General features: G+C 32.5%; 6 protein-coding genes across 14 annotated transcripts; 2 read left to right on the top strand and 4 right to left on the bottom strand.

The window, feature by feature from the left end:
- Positions 1-1,747: 1,747 nt before the first annotated feature.
- On the bottom strand, positions 1,748-7,224 carry LOC106783966 (actin cytoskeleton-regulatory complex protein PAN1-like). 6 transcript variants are annotated; one of them, XM_014742994.1, is made up of 8 exons: positions 6,786-7,224; positions 6,276-6,369; positions 5,816-6,144; positions 4,952-5,551; positions 3,964-4,795; positions 3,693-3,747; positions 3,547-3,576; positions 1,748-3,225 (listed from the first exon to the last, which is right to left on the bottom strand). In XM_014742994.1, exons 3-8 carry the CDS (start codon positions 6,130-6,132, stop codon positions 2,357-2,359), a joined length of 2,703 nt encoding a protein of 900 aa, XP_014598480.1. In that variant the 5' UTR covers positions 6,133-6,144; positions 6,276-6,369; positions 6,786-7,224; the 3' UTR covers positions 1,748-2,356. The 6 variants fall into 6 exon arrangements, with proteins under 6 accessions (XP_014598480.1, XP_014598481.1, XP_014598483.1 ...); XM_014742995.1 differs by having other exon boundaries at positions 6,276-6,330; XM_014742997.1 differs by having other exon boundaries at positions 6,276-6,330; positions 6,920-7,224.
- A 97-nt stretch (positions 7,225-7,321) lies between these two features.
- On the bottom strand, positions 7,322-11,109 carry LOC106783968 (speckle targeted PIP5K1A-regulated poly(A) polymerase-like). Its single transcript, XM_014742998.1, has 6 exons — positions 11,012-11,109; positions 10,372-10,738; positions 9,929-10,253; positions 9,757-9,842; positions 9,384-9,674; positions 7,322-9,297 (listed from the first exon to the last, which is right to left on the bottom strand). The coding sequence occupies exons 3-6, from the start codon at positions 10,183-10,185 to the stop codon at positions 7,835-7,837; spliced, it is 2,097 nt and encodes a 698-aa protein (XP_014598484.1). The 5' UTR covers positions 10,186-10,253; positions 10,372-10,738; positions 11,012-11,109; the 3' UTR covers positions 7,322-7,834.
- Positions 11,110-11,148: 39 nt separating this feature from the next.
- LOC106783977 (protein PET117 homolog, mitochondrial) lies at positions 11,149-11,587 on the top strand. The gene is made up of 2 exons (XM_014743015.1): positions 11,149-11,340; positions 11,405-11,587. The coding sequence occupies exons 1-2, from the start codon at positions 11,249-11,251 to the stop codon at positions 11,541-11,543; spliced, it is 231 nt and encodes a 76-aa protein (XP_014598501.1). The 5' UTR covers positions 11,149-11,248; the 3' UTR covers positions 11,544-11,587.
- On the top strand, positions 11,462-12,520 carry LOC106783976 (protein lin-52 homolog). 3 transcript variants are annotated; one of them, XM_014743014.1, is made up of 4 exons: positions 11,462-11,701; positions 11,903-11,980; positions 12,083-12,175; positions 12,252-12,520. In XM_014743014.1, exons 1-4 carry the CDS (start codon positions 11,671-11,673, stop codon positions 12,386-12,388), a joined length of 339 nt encoding a protein of 112 aa, XP_014598500.1. In that variant the 5' UTR covers positions 11,462-11,670; the 3' UTR covers positions 12,389-12,520. The 3 variants fall into 3 exon arrangements, with proteins under 3 accessions (XP_014598500.1, XP_014598498.1, XP_014598497.1); XM_014743012.1 differs by having other exon boundaries at positions 12,077-12,175; XM_014743011.1 differs by having other exon boundaries at positions 12,065-12,175.
- On the bottom strand, positions 12,442-14,125 carry LOC106783971 (venom protease-like). The gene is made up of 7 exons (XM_014743007.1): positions 13,826-14,125; positions 13,543-13,751; positions 13,359-13,467; positions 13,086-13,267; positions 12,923-13,021; positions 12,692-12,864; positions 12,442-12,608 (listed from the first exon to the last, which is right to left on the bottom strand). Exons 1-7 carry the CDS (start codon positions 14,011-14,013, stop codon positions 12,504-12,506), a joined length of 1,065 nt encoding a protein of 354 aa, XP_014598493.1. The 5' UTR covers positions 14,014-14,125; the 3' UTR covers positions 12,442-12,503.
- Positions 14,126-14,246: 121 nt separating this feature from the next.
- Positions 14,247-17,689, bottom strand: LOC106783970 (PI-PLC X domain-containing protein 1-like). 2 transcript variants are annotated; one of them, XM_014743005.1, is made up of 7 exons: positions 17,079-17,689; positions 16,044-16,823; positions 15,687-15,944; positions 15,403-15,611; positions 15,108-15,312; positions 14,753-15,023; positions 14,247-14,675 (listed from the first exon to the last, which is right to left on the bottom strand). In XM_014743005.1, exons 2-7 carry the CDS (start codon positions 16,177-16,179, stop codon positions 14,435-14,437), a joined length of 1,320 nt encoding a protein of 439 aa, XP_014598491.1. In that variant the 5' UTR covers positions 16,180-16,823; positions 17,079-17,689; the 3' UTR covers positions 14,247-14,434. The 2 variants fall into 2 exon arrangements, with proteins under 2 accessions (XP_014598491.1, XP_014598492.1); XM_014743006.1 differs by having other exon boundaries at positions 15,687-17,689.
- Positions 17,690-18,874: the final 1,185 nt, after the last annotated feature.

Raw genomic sequence — 18,874 nt, 5'->3', positions numbered from 1 at the left:
CGTTGTCGTGTCGTCGTCGCCGTCACCGCCGCCGCCACCGCCACCGCCACCGCCGCCGCCGCCAAGTGGTGCGCTAGACGTCGGGCAAACACCCCCGCGACACTGCCGCAATGAACTCGCCCGGTTCGAAGGGTCAAAAGCACCGCGGCAAAATAATAACAGAACGCAGCCGCCACCGTCGTGCGCTGACGCCGCCGATGCTGCTGCTACTGCTACTGCTTTTCGGAGTAATAGCAGTGGGGTATTGGTCCAGAAACGTTGCGACGATACGCGTTCTCAAAATGATATAATGTCCAAACGAGAAATAAGACGCAACGTGTCGATGATAAGAAGAATACTTCTTTCCTACCAAATTTATCCCTTTGCAATCCTTTATCCTTCTTTCCGTTCTTCTTTGACAGAGCACGTTCGCGTTCACTAATAACGACGGCACCAACAAAAACGATCACGATGATAACGATAACGATAACGAGGACGACGAGGAAAAAGATCTCGGTCCAGCTGTCGTACACGCCACTGCTGCTAATCCTAGTGGTGCTTGTTCGCGGCCGCGGCTTTTGGCGGGTTTCCACGAGCGCAGAAGACACGAGCTTACACCACTGACACACACACCGCGGCCGCCGTGCATTCACCTCGTCCTCGCACCACGCGCCGCCGCGGCCGGCGTCACCGTCGACGACGACAACGACGACGACGACGACGACGACGACACGCTTCGACGACGAGCCCTTCGGCCGACGATGAACCTCGCGACACCGTACACCGCCGTGACGAGCTTGACGAGCGGACGTCTACCAGGACAAACCTTCCTTTTCTCCTTCCTCTTAACGAGGCACCACCACGTAATACTCTTTCTCCTTCTTTTCTAAATTGACCAACAACACCACTACCTCCTCTTCCTCCTTCTCCTCCTTCTTCTTCGTCTTCTTCCACTTCTACTTCCTCTTGTCGTATTCCTCTCCACGAGTCTCTCAAGTCGCTCCGCCACGCCGCTCTACCTCGACGCGCGCACACCCACCAACACTGTGTACCGAACTCCCGATAAGACTTACGTCCGATAGCGCGCCCTTTTCCGTCGACCGATTCACCGGCCGACGCGTACAAAACGCACCACGTTCTCGCCAAAGCAACGAGAATCTTACGCCCTAACCGCGGGGACACCGCATCGCTTTCACGGCCGAACATGGAGCTGGATCCATGCCGAATGTTTCCTCCAATTTCCGTCGCGCGGACCGCTGGCGCTAGCGTTCCTCGCTCTCTCCTTCTCCTTGCACTATCGCACTAGCCTGTGTCCGAATCCACCAACCAACGTTTCCCTTTAGTTATCGTTGTTCTACTATTTTCACCCAATCCTTGACCTCGACCAATCGCAACCTTATTTGACTTTTTTCTCCAACCTTTCCTATTGGCTCTTTTTCGGTAAAGCTAATTCAAATGTTCCATTCGAAATCACTCTGATTTGTCCGAAAACGTGCTACGATATTATTCGTTGAAATGTCGATTCAATTCGAATCGTTCGTTTTGAAATATATGCTGTACGTATGTTGATTATCGGGTTCTCCAAAGAAGAGAATGAGATTTTTCAAATTCTATAATGGATATATTGCCGTTAAAAAATCAATAATATGCATTTAAATAGCATAATGGTAAATGAGACAATATAATTTCTATCGGGGATCGTAATGGCAGATGAAATGCATAGATTATGGGTTTATGTGTATATTTGAAAAAAAAAAATCTTTTCATTGGTTGAAAAGCTTTTCTTATCCCTTGCACGATATACGGATAACTATGAAAGACGTCGATACAACCAATTTTTTGCGATAAATATACGCAAAAAAGGATTAAAATAACATTGCTCGTTTGTTTCACTGGCATTAACAATTTGAAGATTTTTTTGTCTTTAGTAAAAACATATATACATATTACATATTAATATGTATAAATCATTATGATTACATATATATAATATAAAAAATCACAAGAGTATGGCAAAAAACAGATTGCGATTCGATGCTTTTCGTAGGCACCGTATTACAGTATATTTGTGCAGAGGAAATTAATTATTTCCCCTTTACGCTTGCACTTTTAAAAACTTATGCACGCACTTCGTTGACGGGTTCAATTTTTATTTTTTGCGCGTAGAAAAAAATGTTTACACTTGATTTGTCGGCCGAACGGTATAGTTAATCGTATATATGCGATGACTTGGTACTTTTTGTAAATAATGTACATACTGATTTGATAATACCATAAACTTATACCGTACGCCGAACTGTGTGTGTATTTTCTGTAATTTCGCAAATATAATTATTTCCAATATATCTACTTTACTACATATATAATTTATAAGAAATTAAAACTTCTGAAAACAGCCACGTCCACGTCTACCTCCCGAATATTTTCCTCTCGTCGTATTAGATTTCCCTCGAAACGATCTTCCTCCTCTTCCACACCAACCGATCATTTCTCTTTGGAATGTAAATATTTCGTCCGAATCTTCCTCGGAATCCTCGAGTTTCATTGGACTTTCGCCCCGACTACGATCACTTCTGGTCTCGCGAAAATCGTCTATGGTCATCGAACGCTTATAATTCGGTGAATATCTATCATATTGTTCTCGAATCGGTCCCCTAGAATAACTATCTCTACTTCTCATAGGGGAGTCTCTCGATGGATGTTCCGGCGAAGGTACGGTTTCGAAATGATCCCGATCGTGGGATCTTCTATTAGGCGGAGACAATGTTCTCTTCCACGGGCGTTTTTGAGACGAATTGGTCAAGCTCCATCTCAAGTCGTCCGCCTCTCGAGGTTTATCCCGCGTCTTCCAATCGAGCCTATCCATGATAGATTTTCTCTCCTCTTTCATCCCATGTTCAATGTCATGTGGATATACTTGCATCTCAAAATCAACCATATCGACACGCGCTTCCACGAATTTCGAATCTGTTTCAATTTCTTCCGTTTGACAAATTTTTTGATGCATCTGCATGGTTTGCGTTATCAACGACGTATCGTATTGTTGTACCTCTTCTTCCTCCCAATATATTTTGTTCTTGCCTTTCTGCAAGAGTATAGAATTGGAAGGATATTCCTCGTACTTGCTTTTAGAGTCTGCTTTCTTTGGGTCAAAGAAAAATCTACCCTTCATTTTCAAACGTGGATCTTCGATTGGAAGTTCACGTAGCGCGTGCTCGCAATGCCGTAGTATTTCTGGCTTGAATCCTACCATGGAAAAAACAAATTCCACGTACGATTAATACGAGAGAATATATTGGTCGTTTTAATATTCTAGTTTTCATATCATTTTCATGCTTCGTGAGTGTTTCTCACAGAGAATCAACGATCACGCGTGAAAATGAGTTGTTACACTTCACTTTGTTTTTCTTTTACTTTTTATATTTTTTTTCTTTCTTTCTTTCTTTCTCTTATATCATATTTTGCATATACCATTAACGTATAAGCAATAGCAATGACATTTTTCACTTTTCAAAACACAAAACGCGATTGAAAGCACTTTAATATCATTAACATCAAAATTCTCACCTGGATATAAGACTGGAGGACTAGACGAATCTAAAGGATATAAAAAAGAAAATGCAACGATATTAATATCATATGTTAAGTCGCACAAATTGAGATTGGTTTACAAATTCTTTAGGATACAAAATAAAAAAAGCTCATACTCGCACCTTTAGCAGAAACAGACGCTTCCAGTAGACTGGACAAGCTGGTCTTTTCAAATTGCTGTAAGTTTAAATTTAAAGTGAAAAATTAATATTATTTTCTGGATATAAAACAGATACAGATTTAGTCCAAGTAATATACATAAGTGTGTTGTATAAATGAATACATTGGCAAAGGCATTGTTATATAATTAATGCAAAGAAATAACGATTTCACGCTTCTTGACAATTGAACAAGTAAATAAAATATTATTGCTATGATACATAAGGTGTTTACTTTGGTATCAGAGATGACTGGTGGTTCTGGAGTCATCAAGCGTTCTTCACAAGCCTGGAATCCATTATGCGAGGATAGCAATGACCTATGGTCTTTGTAATTCGATGATGGTGAAAGGACTACAGATGCATTAACAGGCTTATTGTTGGATGACTCTAGATGAGAAACAACCCCATGTTGTGACACATATCCTCCCATGACTGATTGATCCATTGATCCTGGTGCAGGCACTGGTTGTGGCGTAGTTTGATGAGGTGTAGGAAGTAGAGCTGTTCGGCTTCCTGATTGTGTTGGCATAGTATTCGTTTGTACAGTATTATGATTGTACATTACGGGGCCAGAGGAGTAGTGAGCAGGTGGTATTGAATGCAAAGGAGCACCATCGAAGCCCATAGGTGGTTGTGATGATGAAGGAATATCAAAATTCATAAATGACTGCATTCCTGATGACATTGGCAACACAGAAGATGGTGGTGGTGGTTGTGGTTGTTGTGCTGGTGTCGGTGGTCCACCCTGATGCATATAAGGCTGAGACAATGGTCCTCGAACTTCTGCCTCTTGTGGATATATAGATGCATTCATAATCGGTGATATTCCTTCCATCGAGGATGCTGGGATATACGTAGAATTAGACATTATAGCTTCATTTCGCAATTGCCTGGCAAGTTCATTGATGAAGGGTGATCTTTTCCTGGTGCGTCGTTCCAAAGATCTGCTACGAGTACGACTTCGACGTCTTGGACTGTATCTCCTATTAATCGGCGAACGGGACCTTCTTCGAAAACGTTCCAAGCTGCGACTTCGTTGCCGATCACGAGATCGACTTCTTCGTCTTGTGAATTTAAAGTTAAAATATAAATTTTTGTCCTTTAGTCTCGAAGAATCAGCACTTCGAGGAACTAATCAATACACGTGTGCTTAGTCGCGATCTTAAACGATACGCGACTAGTTAAATAGTATGTATAATAGAAAATATATATTCTCTTACCGTTCTTGTATTTCCATTCTTCTTTTATGTCGTTCGGCACTCCATCTTCTATCTGCACTTAATCTTCGTTCCCAACTTAATCGTCTATACGGACTTCTTCTTCTTTCTGGTGATAATAAAAGAGGACTTCTACGATCACAATTTATTCTAGGAGAACTTCTCCTTCTTTCTGGGCTCATTCTGAAAGGACTTCTACGACGAATAGGACTCAATATTCTTCTGTGCGGACTTGTTCTGAATCTATCATAACTTTTTCTACGTACTGGACTTAATTTTATTCTTTCTTGACTTCTACGACGTTCTCTACTTTTTCGAGTTCGCATTTGTACTCGTTCCTCATTTTGTTTATCAGTAATACTTTGAATCGCTTCGCTTTCTGTACCAGGTGGTACTACATTGTCTGAATCAAGTAAATGTTTTATAGCTTTTTCTTTCTCCGCCAATAGTTTACTCTCATTGTCCCTTTTCGTACGCATTTTGTCTCTTTCTATATCCTTTGTACTTTTAGATGGATCTCGTCGAGTTTCCTCACGTTTCTTTTCCTCTCGTTTCGGTTTCTCACGACTGTAAGATTGTTTATGTTCCTTGCGATTGTGCTCCCTATAATTATTCTTTCTATCACTTTTTGTCAAATATCACTGGTTGTTACAATATAATTGAAATATAACTTCTTTCTTAATACAGGTGCAAAAAAATACTAAAACATGTATTAAGTAGAGATTGTAGGGGATGATACAAACAATTATCTACTATATAATTTGAAAAAATATTTTTTTAAATACCACAAAAGCAATACAGTAAAAAATTAAAATTAAACATTATAATTAAATAAATATCTTTCTTAATAAAATATGAATTTTCTACCTAGTTGTTTGTTTTTGTTCGTTCTCTTTAGTTTGAGATTTTTGTTCCTCACGATTTTTATCTTCCTCTCCTTCCCACGCATCGACAACATTGAGACCTTCCATAAAATCATCACCCAGAAACTCTTGAAGTTCTTCATCCGGTATTTCCTTGAGACCATCAATGGCACGCTGTACATCTTCAGTGGTTTTTTTAACGATAGACTCTTTTTGCACAATAGAAAATTGTTCTTTTTTCAACTTATCGCTGGCTTTGTTATCGGTCTCTTTTTCAATGGTCGGTGTATGTGATTCTTCCATTTTGGTAAGATCACTCATTTTGCTTAAAAACTGTAATTATTCCGAGAGCTTTCATTTTGTTATATATAGGAGTATACAGAAAGTTCGTATATTTTTGTAAGTTTCTTAAATTTATTTTAATTTAACTTTATACTCTTAAGACAAAGACAGGCAGAACATACCTATTATAAAACGTGGTATGTACTTATTTACAATAGATATGAAGTCCAAGAATAACTGCATAAAAATATTTAAATCTACAATATTCATTAAGCACTGTAAAAATACGTTTTTAACAAGAAAATTAAGACTCGTAATTGTAAAATATACCAAACGTTAAATATTTCACGTTTCTCGAAGAGGAATATTTTGGAATTAGAATTTAATTTGTATTATTTATTTATATATTTTTTTCACATTATTTACTAAGCGTAGAACCCATTGATAACTCGTTACTCGTTGCTGATCTAAATTTCGGATCTCTGAATCTGTTCAACTATTCATGCATTTTACATCGTCAGACATATTTATTTTTTTGATAAGCTAAATAGGAATTCAATGCGACTCAACATAAGTATAACATGCTTTTCACTGCTAAAAATCAGAACAATCGTAATTAACTCATAGCCAAAGATATATCTGTCTTTATTTTGTTTCTTTGCTGGATTAATCGATATTGTTTTTATATATACCTATCTTTATCCCAACGATGACATAAATTAAAATGAGAAGTAATGATATATCTGAATAACAGTTGAAAATCTATTCTCTTCCCTAAATTTTAAAACACTAATATCCAGTAGTTAAAACCCGAAGAATTACAAACCACGAATACTTGACGCATTACTATAGTCCGCCATCTTGATTACCAATAGAAGGAATCTAACTAACTAATCGACTTAAACCAAACTAATGTTTAAATAGTTGGCGCCAAATTCCTTACTTCTCTTTATAACTTTATGTATATGTTATTGTTGATATTTTTAAATAACTAACTAAATTCTGTAATAATTATACTGATCTGTTTAAATATGAAAGAAGACAGAATTATATACTTCAATTAACAAAAAGTAATATATGAATTTATAAGAGGCCAGTAGTTAATATATAAGGTTTCCATAATTTAATTGAATTATACGATTTAACGCTGACACACACACATGTGCACCTAATTATTATTATTACAAATAATAATTATTAACTTTACCATGAAATTATTATGCGTTACAAGGATAAAAGCTTTTATTCATTGTAAATAATTTAATTAACTATTCATATATCTCTATACAATATAAGAAAATCTTAAATTGCAAATGATACAATCGTCATACGCAAACACTGATACAATTATTTTCTACGATCGATTATTTACACTCATAACATCTTTTTTTTATGATCTGTTCCTTAGTAATACATATTCTTTCATTGATAAAACAAAATTTATCCCAATATTTAAATTCTTTCGAAAGAAAGAATTATTTTTTTTATGTGTAGAAAAATAATTTATTAAAACTCTAGAGATTAAGAAAATAAGATTTTATATATATGCTTGTTAATAGCTCACAATATTTTGAGTTCCGTTTTATTTAATTATTTGTGTTCAATGGATTAATATTATATTTAGAACTGCAACAAAATATGATAAATGCTGTCAGAATATTTTGGTCCTTTCTTTTGCATTTATCAAATTTGAAATATTTACCTAATAATACAATCGATCATAATAGGTACATCAGATGTTTTATAAATCATTTAATGTAAGTTTACATCTCTTCATATGCAGTAAAGTATTCATAGTAACTTTTCGCAATTTTGAACCAATGAAATTTCCATAATTTTTAAAAATATTATTTTTCATTTTATCGCTTTTTAGTACTAATTTGACTTGCACTGGATCATCTATCTTTTCGAATATACACGTAAAGTCTAATTTTAATGGTTTGTACTCTTGTCTTTTAGAGTTCCTTTCTACAGCAATATCCGATATGCTAATTTCTTTATTTAAAGGGCTTCTACGAAGATCCGAACTACCTGTACAAGATTTCCTATTAAGCAATGCTGAGTCATTTCCCGTACAGTGCAACAAAAGCTGTTGAGCTTTTCTTGTATGCACATCGGATAAGACTTCAATTTTTTGTTGTTTAGTTTCATTGTCAGCAGAAAGAACTGTTACTTGTAGTTTGCACATTTTCTCAAAAATATCTTTCACAATATTGAATACTATAAAGTACCAATTATCCTTTTTATATATTTCTTTATGAACTATGTCCTCACGATCTTGAAAATTATCTGGTAAACCCACATCTACATATAATCCAGACGGTATCGTTACCACTACCACCAAGTTATTGACTTCTTCTTTGTAGTCGTATGTAAGTAAATTTTCTAAAAGATTTTTGTAATTGTCCTCTTGGGATGATGTACAGATTTCTTCGCTTATTTTGCAATTTTTTTGAAACAACATTATTTTTTTTGAATATACAGAAGCTATATTATTATGATTTAATTCAATTGGATCTTGAATACAAGCAAAACTACCAACGCTAAGCCTAGATTCTTCTTGCACTGCAATTTCCTTATATCGTGTCATATAGTCTGGCAAATTGGAAGTTTTGGTAAATAATTCTTTTGTATGTGCTATGCCATCCCACGGACAAATGATATTTTTTTTGAAAGAAAAATTAGCATAGAATTCGAAAAAACCTGTCAGAAGTTGTGGAATAGTGCTATAATTGGTAATCGGTGGTAATACCGTATTTTCATCAAAGTTTACTTGCCAACCATCAATAATTATAGGTTCACACGTTTTCTGGAATTCCATTAAAGGTGGAAGTATCCTTATTTCTGGTTGTTGTAAATAAAATATTATTAATAATAATAATCCATAATTGGATATTTTCCCGCTACCTGACATTTTACTTTGTCTTCCCCAAAATTTAATGATTACCATTAATGGTTTTATTCTTGTGTCAAGTGAAAGACAGTGTTTTATAAGATTACTTTTATATATACCAAAAGCATTTTTAAATGAAATATCGCAAGAAACCTTATTCGGAACATAATAACATTTTATAATAGGAGTTTTTGCCTTTAGTATTGGTATTATATTAATAAATATGTTATTCATCTTGTACATTACATGTTTAACTTCTTTAAACACCTTTCTCATTGTAAAAGCACCATTTAATTCATATATTGGCACACCTAGAAGAAATGTAATTAATTGTAAAATGTATATTATTTATATCTCACCGTAATTATAAGCTTATTAATATGACATGTAAGTTTACCAATATCCATATAAATATCCAAATCGCATTCCTTAAATCCTAGTCCCATCTGCGTGGATCCAAATCTATATGATCGACAATTTGGAAATACACATGCAAATGTTTTATCTAAAAATTTACAGATGGATTCATATCGTGCCTCAACTTCTGTATCACTAAGCAGTACTGTATTCAAAAATGTTTCAAGTTGACTTTCAAATGTAGTTTCGTTTTTGAATACACTCTTTATACAATCCAAATCTGTAGCTTTCGTTGTCTCCGCTAAATGATTATCGGGAATTCTTTTTGAATCTTAAAATAAATGTTTAATATTATTATTTAATACCATTTAACAAACGAATGTAAAGAAGTATATATAATATATAAAACATACCATTATTATAAAATATTCTTTTCTGAATATTTAATTTTATATTATTCAACCAGACTGGATTTTTTAATAAGTATTCCGCAGGTTCTCTTATAAAGGGAAGAAAAGAAGATAGTGTACTACAAGTATTAAACTAAATAATTAATATTAATTAATTAATCAAATTTTCTTATACCTATTTTCAAATTCAATAATAACATAATTTTTTCCAATTTTGTGTTTTGAAATTTGCCCATATTGTAGAAAATAATTTATTACTGCATCTTTGGAAATATATTTTGGTATAGAAGAAACAAATATAGAATTTTCGGTAATTCTTCTCTGAAATTCTTTAAATTGATACTTTTTTAAATGTTTTTGGCCGGTTAAATGAATTTGGAATTCATGATTATCCCTTAATTTCAAAGAACAAACTTCACAATAATTTTCCATTTTCTAATAGTTTTATAATAGTACAATTCATATATAATGAAATTTGTATCTCGTACAGATATATATCACTAAAAATATTAAATTGTTTCATTAAATGTGTTCTTTATTTTCCGTATTTAATTTAAATTCAGTATCTCCTCTTTTGCTTGAGCTTTTAACAAATATTTTTTATACATTTCTTATTACCAAAAGAAATGATATCAAACAAGGTAATTCTTTTGATTATATTTTATTCCTCAGAATATAGAATGCACTGTGATTATATCAAAACAAAAACAGTCAAATCGTTCTGACGGTATTTTTTTAGGTTAGTAAACACCAACAACGGCTTAACTTTTCAAACACTTTTCTTCTTTTTAAAATATAAATTTATAATGTTCATCGGTTTCTACAAATCATCTGATATTCTTCAAAAAATATTTCTGTTAAAAGTTGATCTACCGATGTAAAATCTTCTTCGTTAATTGTTAATCCATAATGTATTTTATCACAATTCTTCAAGAACCATAGTTTATTTCTAACATGGATAGTCCTATGAGGCAGAATTTGATTCCTATGTGGTAGAAAAATAAATCATTTTTTGTCATCTGCTTTCTTTCTTATAATAATACGATTACATGTGACATGAATTACAAGTAACAAAAAATCATACTAAATCATACTGTTATAAATTTTATATGTATATATATAACGTATTTGAAGATATACGCCATCTTTAATATTTTTTTTTAGAGCACCAAAAGCTAACGATAATATAAATATGTAAAAGTAAAACTAATCGTCATGCTCGAGTAACAAATAAGAAATAAGAAATAAGAAATGATACCGTTATCGAGTTGATTGACGAATTAATACTCGAACCATTTTCTTTTCCGTATTACGTACTTAAATATCGACTTTACACAACTCTATACAACAGCCAATGTGTTATATCGATTAGATTGGTAAGTATCGAATGATCGATTGTTCTTATTTTCGATAGTTGATATTCGACATGTGTTAACTTCTCTCGATAACTATTATAAGAATTATTATATTTAAAGTAGATAATACAAAAAAAAGAATGTCAACGCTTGCTAAACTCACTTTTGGAACGTGTTGTCTATTATCTGGCGGTATAATAGGATACGTACATTACAAACAGCAAGATGACAGGTAATATTAACTATTAATATGTTTTGTCTATTGGAGGTTACATGAATTTATTTTACTTTCTTAGAAAACGACTTCACGAAGGTGTATTGCGAGATATCGAACGACAGCAGCGCCGAAAAATAGAGAACATCTATATTCTTCAACAACAAATTGATTTGACGAGAAAATTACAAAAAAGTGTTAGTAGCGAAGACAATTCTTAGTATTATCGATGCTTTTAATAGAAATAAAAGGTCAATTAAAAACGTGTTCTTTTATCAACAACAATTTCTATTATCCATTTCAATTTTTTTTTATTTCCAATGTTATTTGTTATTAATCTTTAACAACATGGCAACGGATGAACCTGTGGATCAAACTGGTATACTTTTTTAAATCAATATATTTTTAGTTTTCAGTTAATATTTTATTATTAATGTTAAGCTATATATATCTATGCATAAGATTATTAATTATCTGTAAATAATTATTTATTATCCGTGTAATTGATGTTGCATATATTAAAATACCAAAGTAAATGTATTAACCCTCTAATATTTATTTCTGACCTTTCTACTAACAGACTTGACTTGCGTCGAAGAAAGTCTTATGAGTTTGGAAAAACTAGACAGAGCATCGCCAGACTTATGGCCAGAGCAAAGTAAGTTAATTTTACGTAATTATTCATTTTACCTATCAGGTATTGTTTATTCATTATAAAAGCATAAAATACCATATATATTAGCGACCGATGAAGTTCCAGGTGTAAACGAGTTTGTAGTTAAAAATTCTCCTCAGTTAGAGCCAGCTACCTGGGCATCTGGATTAACTGCGGAAGACCTGAATCAGTTACACCGTAAGTAGATACTGAACAGATATAAAATTTCAATTATACATACCAGCACGTATTAAGATGATTCTTTTTTTTAAAGAATTGGGAAATTTATCTATGACAGGACTTATATCAGAAGTCAAAAAATTACACGATTTAGCTTATCAACTTGGTATGGAAGAGGCTAAAGAAATGACACGTGGCAAATATTTAAATATATTTAAACATAAGCTATAGTAGAAGTAATCATTGAGATTTGGTGGGAAACAAATGAATGTAATATATGTATCTGTGTTAATTAGGTTTTAAGGTAAAAATCTATAAATTGTCATTATTTATATATATAAAGTATTTAAAGATTTTCTAAAAGCCATCTCGTATATTTTTTTACATCCACAAAAACCACCGGTAAATTTGATTTGTCATCACAGTTGGAGCCATAGGATAGAATTCCTACCTGGAGATATAAAACAGATAAGCTAAAACCTTGCCTGTATATATTAAACGTATATGTTTATGAGTAAAAAATAATTGATGTACCAAAAAATAAGTATCACTATATTTGTACAATAGGGGACTTCCATTGTAAGCTGAACAAGGTTCTGTTTCTCCACTAGCACACAATTCTACCGAATATCCTTCATTTAAAAAGTCCAAGCAGTTTTGTTTAGGTAACAATACCATGTTTAATACTTGTTGCATGGTTAACATATCTGAAAACAATGTTAAATATTTAAACAATGATTACTTTCTTTTGCTTCCTTTAAATACCTTTTTGATTCGATAATCTACCCCAGCCAATCAATACAGTATTTGAACCTGTTCTAATATAAATTTCTTTGGGTAATAGACAAACAGGTTGTGCTGTTACTGTGTACAAAATTTATATATTTAATTATAAGAAATAAATTTATTAATTTAAATATCTATTTACCTTCAAAATGAATAGGTCTTTCTAAACGAATTAATGCTATATTATTTTCAAAATTGTCAGCACAATAATTCGGATGTTTTATTATGTAGGATATATTATAATGTTTAACTTTATGACCACAAAATAAGGAATTACAGTCAGGATCTGTTTCGGTGTTAAATTCTCCAATAGTTACAACATACCTATTCAAGAATAAGGATTAAAAGTTTAATTCATGCAATTAACTCTTCTTGAAATAATATTAAATATCTAAGGATATATTCAATTGTATACAATTTGTAAATTTGAGAATTAGCAAGAGCACAAGAAGCTGTTGTTACTACTGCTCTTTCACTTATAATTGTACCACTACAAGGATATTTGATGTGTCCTGTTTGCAAATCTACAATCAAAAGAAATAGAATTGAAGTTGAAATTTTCAATTCATGGTATTTCAAATGATTAAAAGTGTACTTACTTATGAAACCAATTCTAGCTAGAAAAGGGTAAGATCCAAAATTATCAATGTTATTTTTAATAAGGCTTTTACCACATTTATAATACGATCTTGATTCTAATAGCGATCTTATGTTTTCTTCATATAATATTGGATTAACAGGATAACTTATTACATTGCAACACACTTTTGGTCTTAATCCTGAATAATCGCATATCGATTGACGAAATCTGTAATCAGGTTTATAAGATTTGTACACTTTTTCTTTTTTTTTTGTTTGCTAATAGAGATGCATCAAATATACCTGTGCATTGGAAATTCATTCCTTTTCATACTAATCGCTATATCTGGACAGTATTCAAGAAACGTACACTGTTGATTATTTTGACAAAAAAAAGTATTGCCAGTACTTATAGTTATTTGATTTAAGAGAAACACAGTTACAATCGATATACATGTCATTACATGCATAGATATACCATTAGCTAACATTTTAACTTTTTATTTATTATTTCAACTAAGGAACTGATCTCTGGTAAATAAGTTTATTTTTTAATCCTACCGACAACCGTTATTACCCGTGACAAACGATGAACTGATATCTCTCAATGTACGAGCACGACTTAGTATTTCTATTGGTCTCCTTGACGGTATTGTTATTTCTTCTTCCGCCGGAAATTTCTTTGTCACGTAAAAAGTTATACACGTATTATATACGATTCATCTTTTTTTTTTTTTTTAATGCGCGAGATTAAACGAGGGAAACAGGAATGAGCTAGTAAAACTAAAATCGTTGATAATAAAAGATGACAACACAACAACAACAAAAAGAACAGGGATTGTCTATACAACTAATTAATTCACAGTTTGTGAGAAAATATCAAATGTAAAATTGTGTAGAATTTATTGTTCATTAACAGTTCGAGTTTCGTCTATCGTTCCATTCGATAGAAGTCTCTACGATACCAGAACTTCTTACGAAGTCAACAGCGACGATGTTAGCTGTGTGCTGCCATTTGGTGGCATACCAATTGGTGACATTGGCATTGACTCTATTAGCCATTTGGCGAAGACCTCCCAATCTGTTCCAAATCACGTCCCATACATTAGGAGTTAATTCCGCCATCGCGGATCTTGGCGTTATTTTGTAGTCCCTGAAAGGAAGATATCAAATTATACTGTAAAATAGTCAAGTCAAGGGAGAAAGATTATTAGGATAAAGGATTTTTACCGAGCATTTGATGTTTCAATACGATTAAGATATCGATATAAATCATCGATAGTTTGAACGTTACCCCATTGATGTGTAACGCAAGGCCAGAGACTCTCGTACAAACTGAGAACTTGTTTTTCATCATATCCAATAATCAATCTCCTTTTCGAGGACCAAATTGTATTTAATGTTGTAAGCCAACCAGTTCTATAAGGTAAATAGTAATCTGCAAATTGTTTCTCCAAATATTTAACGAACTGCCAATGTACGGATACATTTTGTTGAAATCCTATTCAAAATCAAACAAAGTGTTCAGTCAAATTGTTTCATTCTACGCTTTACATTAAATAATTTCAATATCAATGATAATTACCAACGGGAAATTCCTGAACGTCGAATATCACGATTTCCTCTGTATTATTGAGAAATACTTTTACTTGTTCGATGATAACTATTAATGGTATTAGCCGTATTATTCCATGATTACCCCACCAGATTTCATTCGTGCGTGGATAATATCCTACTCTGATGTCCAAGTATCGTACCCCGTATATCAATTGCGCGAGTACATCTATGTCCTGAAAGCTATGAAAAAACTCTAACGTTGCCCAAATCGATAGTACCTAATTTGAGATTAATAATAATTGAATATGTGAATTTTTCTTCACCTGCGTTATAACATATTTATCAATAATGTCTTCTTCAGCAGCTAGTTTGTGGATCGCGTAAGATGCCGAATCGTGAGTACCTGGTAAAAAGATTTTATTCATTCTAAGAGGACCTAAAATATCTTTTCTCTCAGCCATCCAATTAGGATACGTTTTAAGACAATTCACTTTCTTCAAGACACCGTTCCTCAGCCAAGCAACGTAATACTCTAAATATAAAACACAGTTAACTCTTTAAACTCGTCAAATTGATAAAAAAAAGACATCTTTTTGTTAAGACGTACTGAGACATTGTCTTTGATAGGTCAAATTTTTAGTAGGTAGATATTCAGCCTGAATTCCTGTATTCTTTATACCACTCGACGATTTAGGTTCCAAAATAAAAATCGGTTCTAATCCATTCGTCGGATCATCCGAATAAAGTGCGATCCTGTCGCTATCCAATCGATACTTCGGATGATTCCAATAAATTTCCAGTTCACGGATCATTGATTTTGACATCATCGGTGAGATAATTAAGCTCACGTGAGAATGCTGAAAATCTTATTGAACCTAAGTTTAATCGACTATCTTTTTTTTTTTATCTTCAAGAATGAAAATATCTCTTTGTATATAATTTAATAATGATTTAAATTAATTACCATCTCCGTTGTTCGAGTTACACGTTTTACATGTAGTTACACCAAAAATCATGAAAAGGTATAAAAGAATGGATCCGATCATTGTTTTCCCTTTCATATGTTTCCTTGATCTCCTATTTATTGAAACTTGTTCCATTCGATTCGTTCTTAATGTTTTAAGTATAAATCGCGTAACGTTCAACCGCAAGGAAAGTGTTCCAAAGCAATGTATCTTTTTTTGAATACTCGATTTCGTTAGAGAAACTTGTATCGTAAGATTTAAAAACGACACTTATTATTCCAACAAGAGGAAGGAAAAGACTAAATTCCGTTCTTCTCGAGTTCCAAGTTCGTTCGAGTAAAATATCAGTAGAGATCCTCCCCTTGATTATTTCTTTTTTTTCTTTCTTTATTTATCTCGATGTTTTTTTTTTGTTACCCATCAAATTAAGTAGTTGCCAGTCAGTCGACAAGGATAACTTTGTTCGCGTGATTCCTCAAGAAGACTAACGGCGTGAGACCTACTTATTAGCGCGGTTACGATAACCAGAATAAAACGTCTTGAGTTTCTATTTGAAAATGGTAGACCAGTTACATACCACGATCTACGTGATGACAAAACTTAATTACATTATTTGCAATCGTTTCTTTGAAAAGATATCAAAAATGATTTTAATATTATTCATTTATCATCCGTAAGAACAAAGGAGATATCGTGTCGCGTTGCAAGAATCAGTGTATTTATAATTTGATATCTACTGATCCTCTCCTCCGATTAATGAATTTTACGTAACAGAGCATCTAAAAATAATTATCTTTTCGTTAAGCTAGATTTTACTTTTTTTTTTCTTTTTTTTTTTTCAACGATAATTTCAAATTTCAATCTTATTTGCAATTATTTTATGTTTCGATATACTCAAAATACGAATGTAAAATTTACGATAAAGAACAAATTTCTATGACCGAAATTGTTGGTCTAAATGTCTTCTTTTTTTTTTCTCTCGCAAATTTAAATCCTTTTAATTAAAATTTAATAAATCATTTTTAATTACTTACTAATATACCAATAAGAATCTTCATACAGAGTTCTCATCGGAACTCCTTCTCTATCGGAAGGATCAACGTGTGCGCTTTGCAACTGACGTCGGCATTACGCGCGGTTGTATTGAAAGAGAAAGGAAAAAGGAAAATGAAGGATGCGAGGTATATATTTCCACGAGAACGTTTTGTTGAGAAATATTATTCACAGATGAAGGACTGGTTAAATATAATATTTCTTTCTTTTTTTTTTTGTATATGGAACGAGAAATAATTATCGTAATAAAATAAATGTTTTCGAAAAAAGATGAAAAAAAAAAATAGAACAAAACAAAATCAATCCATTTTGAAAGAATTTTGCAAAAGCACAATGCCACACCACATGCACGATTCTCGTTCGATTATCGCACGACTTATGGCACTTGCCAGCTTCATAAACGTGTCATGCTTGGTTGAACGATAATCTCGACTTTGAACGTATTTGTGCACGTATTATATATATACATAAATGCGGAAATGAATAGTCAGACTATTTTTATATGTTTCTTTTGAATATTTTTGAATAAACGCGAACGACGCGCGATCCATTATTAGCAATTTGCATTCGCATTGAAACTTTCAATGGACGAGAGATCATACACCAATTACGAAAATAATAATAATAATAATAATAATAATAATAATAATAATAATAATAATAATTGGATCCTAAGAAATAAGATATTTTGTTGGGTTTGTAAACCTTCTTTATTTATAAAACTGGAAAAAAAGAAAACTTTTATGAGAGTAACAAACTTTTGGCTTATGTGACTAGTTGTAATACTCAGCGGCAATACTATATATTAGTGCAATGTTAGGTATGTACATTCGTGTGGTCGCATTTATTTATTTCGCGTGTATGTGTATTAGTGTATGTATATATATATATATTTATTTTTTGTTTTGTTTGTTTGTTTGTTCTTTTCTTTTATATGTATATATATATATATATATCGAGAGATCGATCAAGAACAATAATTATTTTTCAAGTCTTCTCTTTCTACGAAGAAAATCGTATTAATTTGAATGATTTCTTTCTTTCTTTTTTTATTTGTTTCATAAATTACGAATATACGCACGATTTTGTTACGTAAGTGAAATTAAAAAAAAAGAAGGAAGGAAAAGAAAAGAAATCTGCATTATGAAACGTAACATTCGTTCGAAAGCTTTTCTAATCGATTATGAATTCAATGAATAATTTTAACAATTATAAACGTACGTAAATACATATGCATGTAATTTTTAAAAGAATGTTTGATAAAGTTGCACACACGCTTATTATTTCTCTTATCCGCAATCGGATAAAAGTATACGAAAAATTAATTATATTATATTATATTATATTAAATATATTTGTTTCTCTCTCTCTTTTTTTTTCTTCAGTTTCACTCTTGCACATTCTTAAACACTTATGCACGCAGTTACACTCACTCTATTTCTCTCTCTCTCTCTCACTCTCTCTCGTTGCTTATTCATATATGGTATACAATAACTTATGGGTCTCGGAGAGGTATGTATATATATATAAATAATTTTTATCTAGTTTACAATAGTGTTTTTATAGTTTTCTGTCTTGGAAGACACGGTATGGCAGGATTTTTTGATTAGGAATATACACGCACGCACGTACGAGTATACGGACACACACATACATTTTCTTTGCTGTAGGTCTTGAGTTTTTATAACAAAAAAAAATTGTCTAACGTTTCACGAATTACAATTTTTTTTCGTAAACGATTTTTCCTATTTCTTTTTTTTCCTTTTTTCTTTCTCTA

This window comes from Polistes canadensis, unplaced genomic scaffold, assembly GCF_001313835.1.
Source record: "Polistes canadensis isolate GaletaPanama2010 unplaced genomic scaffold, ASM131383v1 scaffold_28, whole genome shotgun sequence".
Taxonomy (NCBI): domain Eukaryota; kingdom Metazoa; phylum Arthropoda; class Insecta; order Hymenoptera; family Vespidae; genus Polistes; species Polistes canadensis.
The sequence above is the reverse complement of the archived record's forward strand: the minus strand, read 5'-3'. Positions and strand labels throughout refer to the sequence as shown.

What these genes read in the sequence shown, in the direction of transcription:
- LOC106783966 (XM_014742992.1), bottom strand. An exon ending in CAGTCATCTCTGATACCAAA is followed by an intron (nt 3,748 to 3,963) that starts GTAAACACCTTA and finishes TTAAACTTACAG; the next exon opens with CAATTTGAAAAGACCAGCTT. An exon ending in AGCGTCTGTTTCTGCTAAAG is followed by an intron (nt 3,577 to 3,692) that starts GTGCGAGTATGA and finishes TATATCCTTTAG; the next exon opens with ATTCGTCTAGTCCTCCAGTC.
- LOC106783968 (XM_014742998.1), bottom strand. Translation starts at nt 10,185, where the DNA reads ATGGAAAATTATTGTGAAGTTTGTTCTTTGAAATTAAGGGATAATCAT. An exon ending in AAGAATATTTTATAATAATG is followed by an intron (nt 9,675 to 9,756) that starts GTATGTTTTATA and finishes ATTTATTTTAAG; the next exon opens with ATTCAAAAAGAATTCCCGAT. An exon ending in GGATATTTATATGGATATTG is followed by an intron (nt 9,298 to 9,383) that starts GTAAACTTACAT and finishes CATTTCTTCTAG; the next exon opens with GTGTGCCAATATATGAATTA.
- LOC106783977 (XM_014743015.1), top strand. Translation starts at nt 11,249, where the DNA reads ATGTCAACGCTTGCTAAACTCACTTTTGGAACGTGTTGTCTATTATCT. An exon ending in TACAAACAGCAAGATGACAG is followed by an intron (nt 11,341 to 11,404) that starts GTAATATTAACT and finishes TTACTTTCTTAG; the next exon opens with AAAACGACTTCACGAAGGTG.
- LOC106783976 (XM_014743011.1), top strand. Translation starts at nt 11,671, where the DNA reads ATGGCAACGGATGAACCTGTGGATCAAACTG. An exon ending in AGACTTATGGCCAGAGCAAA is followed by an intron (nt 11,981 to 12,064) that starts GTAAGTTAATTT and finishes CATATATATTAG; the next exon opens with CGACCGATGAAGTTCCAGGT. An exon ending in AGACCTGAATCAGTTACACC is followed by an intron (nt 12,176 to 12,251) that starts GTAAGTAGATAC and finishes TTTTTTTTAAAG; the next exon opens with AATTGGGAAATTTATCTATG.
- LOC106783971 (XM_014743007.1), bottom strand. Translation starts at nt 14,013, where the DNA reads ATGTTAGCTAATGGTATATCTATGCATGTAATGACATGTATATCGATT. An exon ending in AGCTAGAATTGGTTTCATAA is followed by an intron (nt 13,468 to 13,542) that starts GTAAGTACACTT and finishes TTTTGATTGTAG; the next exon opens with ATTTGCAAACAGGACACATC. An exon ending in AAGACCTATTCATTTTGAAG is followed by an intron (nt 13,022 to 13,085) that starts GTAAATAGATAT and finishes TTTTGTACACAG; the next exon opens with TAACAGCACAACCTGTTTGT.
- LOC106783970 (XM_014743005.1), bottom strand. Translation starts at nt 16,179, where the DNA reads ATGGAACAAGTTTCAATAAATAGGAGATCAAGGAAACATATGAAAGGG. An exon ending in TAACTCGAACAACGGAGATG is followed by an intron (nt 15,945 to 16,043) that starts GTAATTAATTTA and finishes AGGTTCAATAAG; the next exon opens with ATTTTCAGCATTCTCACGTG. An exon ending in ATAAATATGTTATAACGCAG is followed by an intron (nt 15,313 to 15,402) that starts GTGAAGAAAAAT and finishes CATAGCTTTCAG; the next exon opens with GACATAGATGTACTCGCGCA.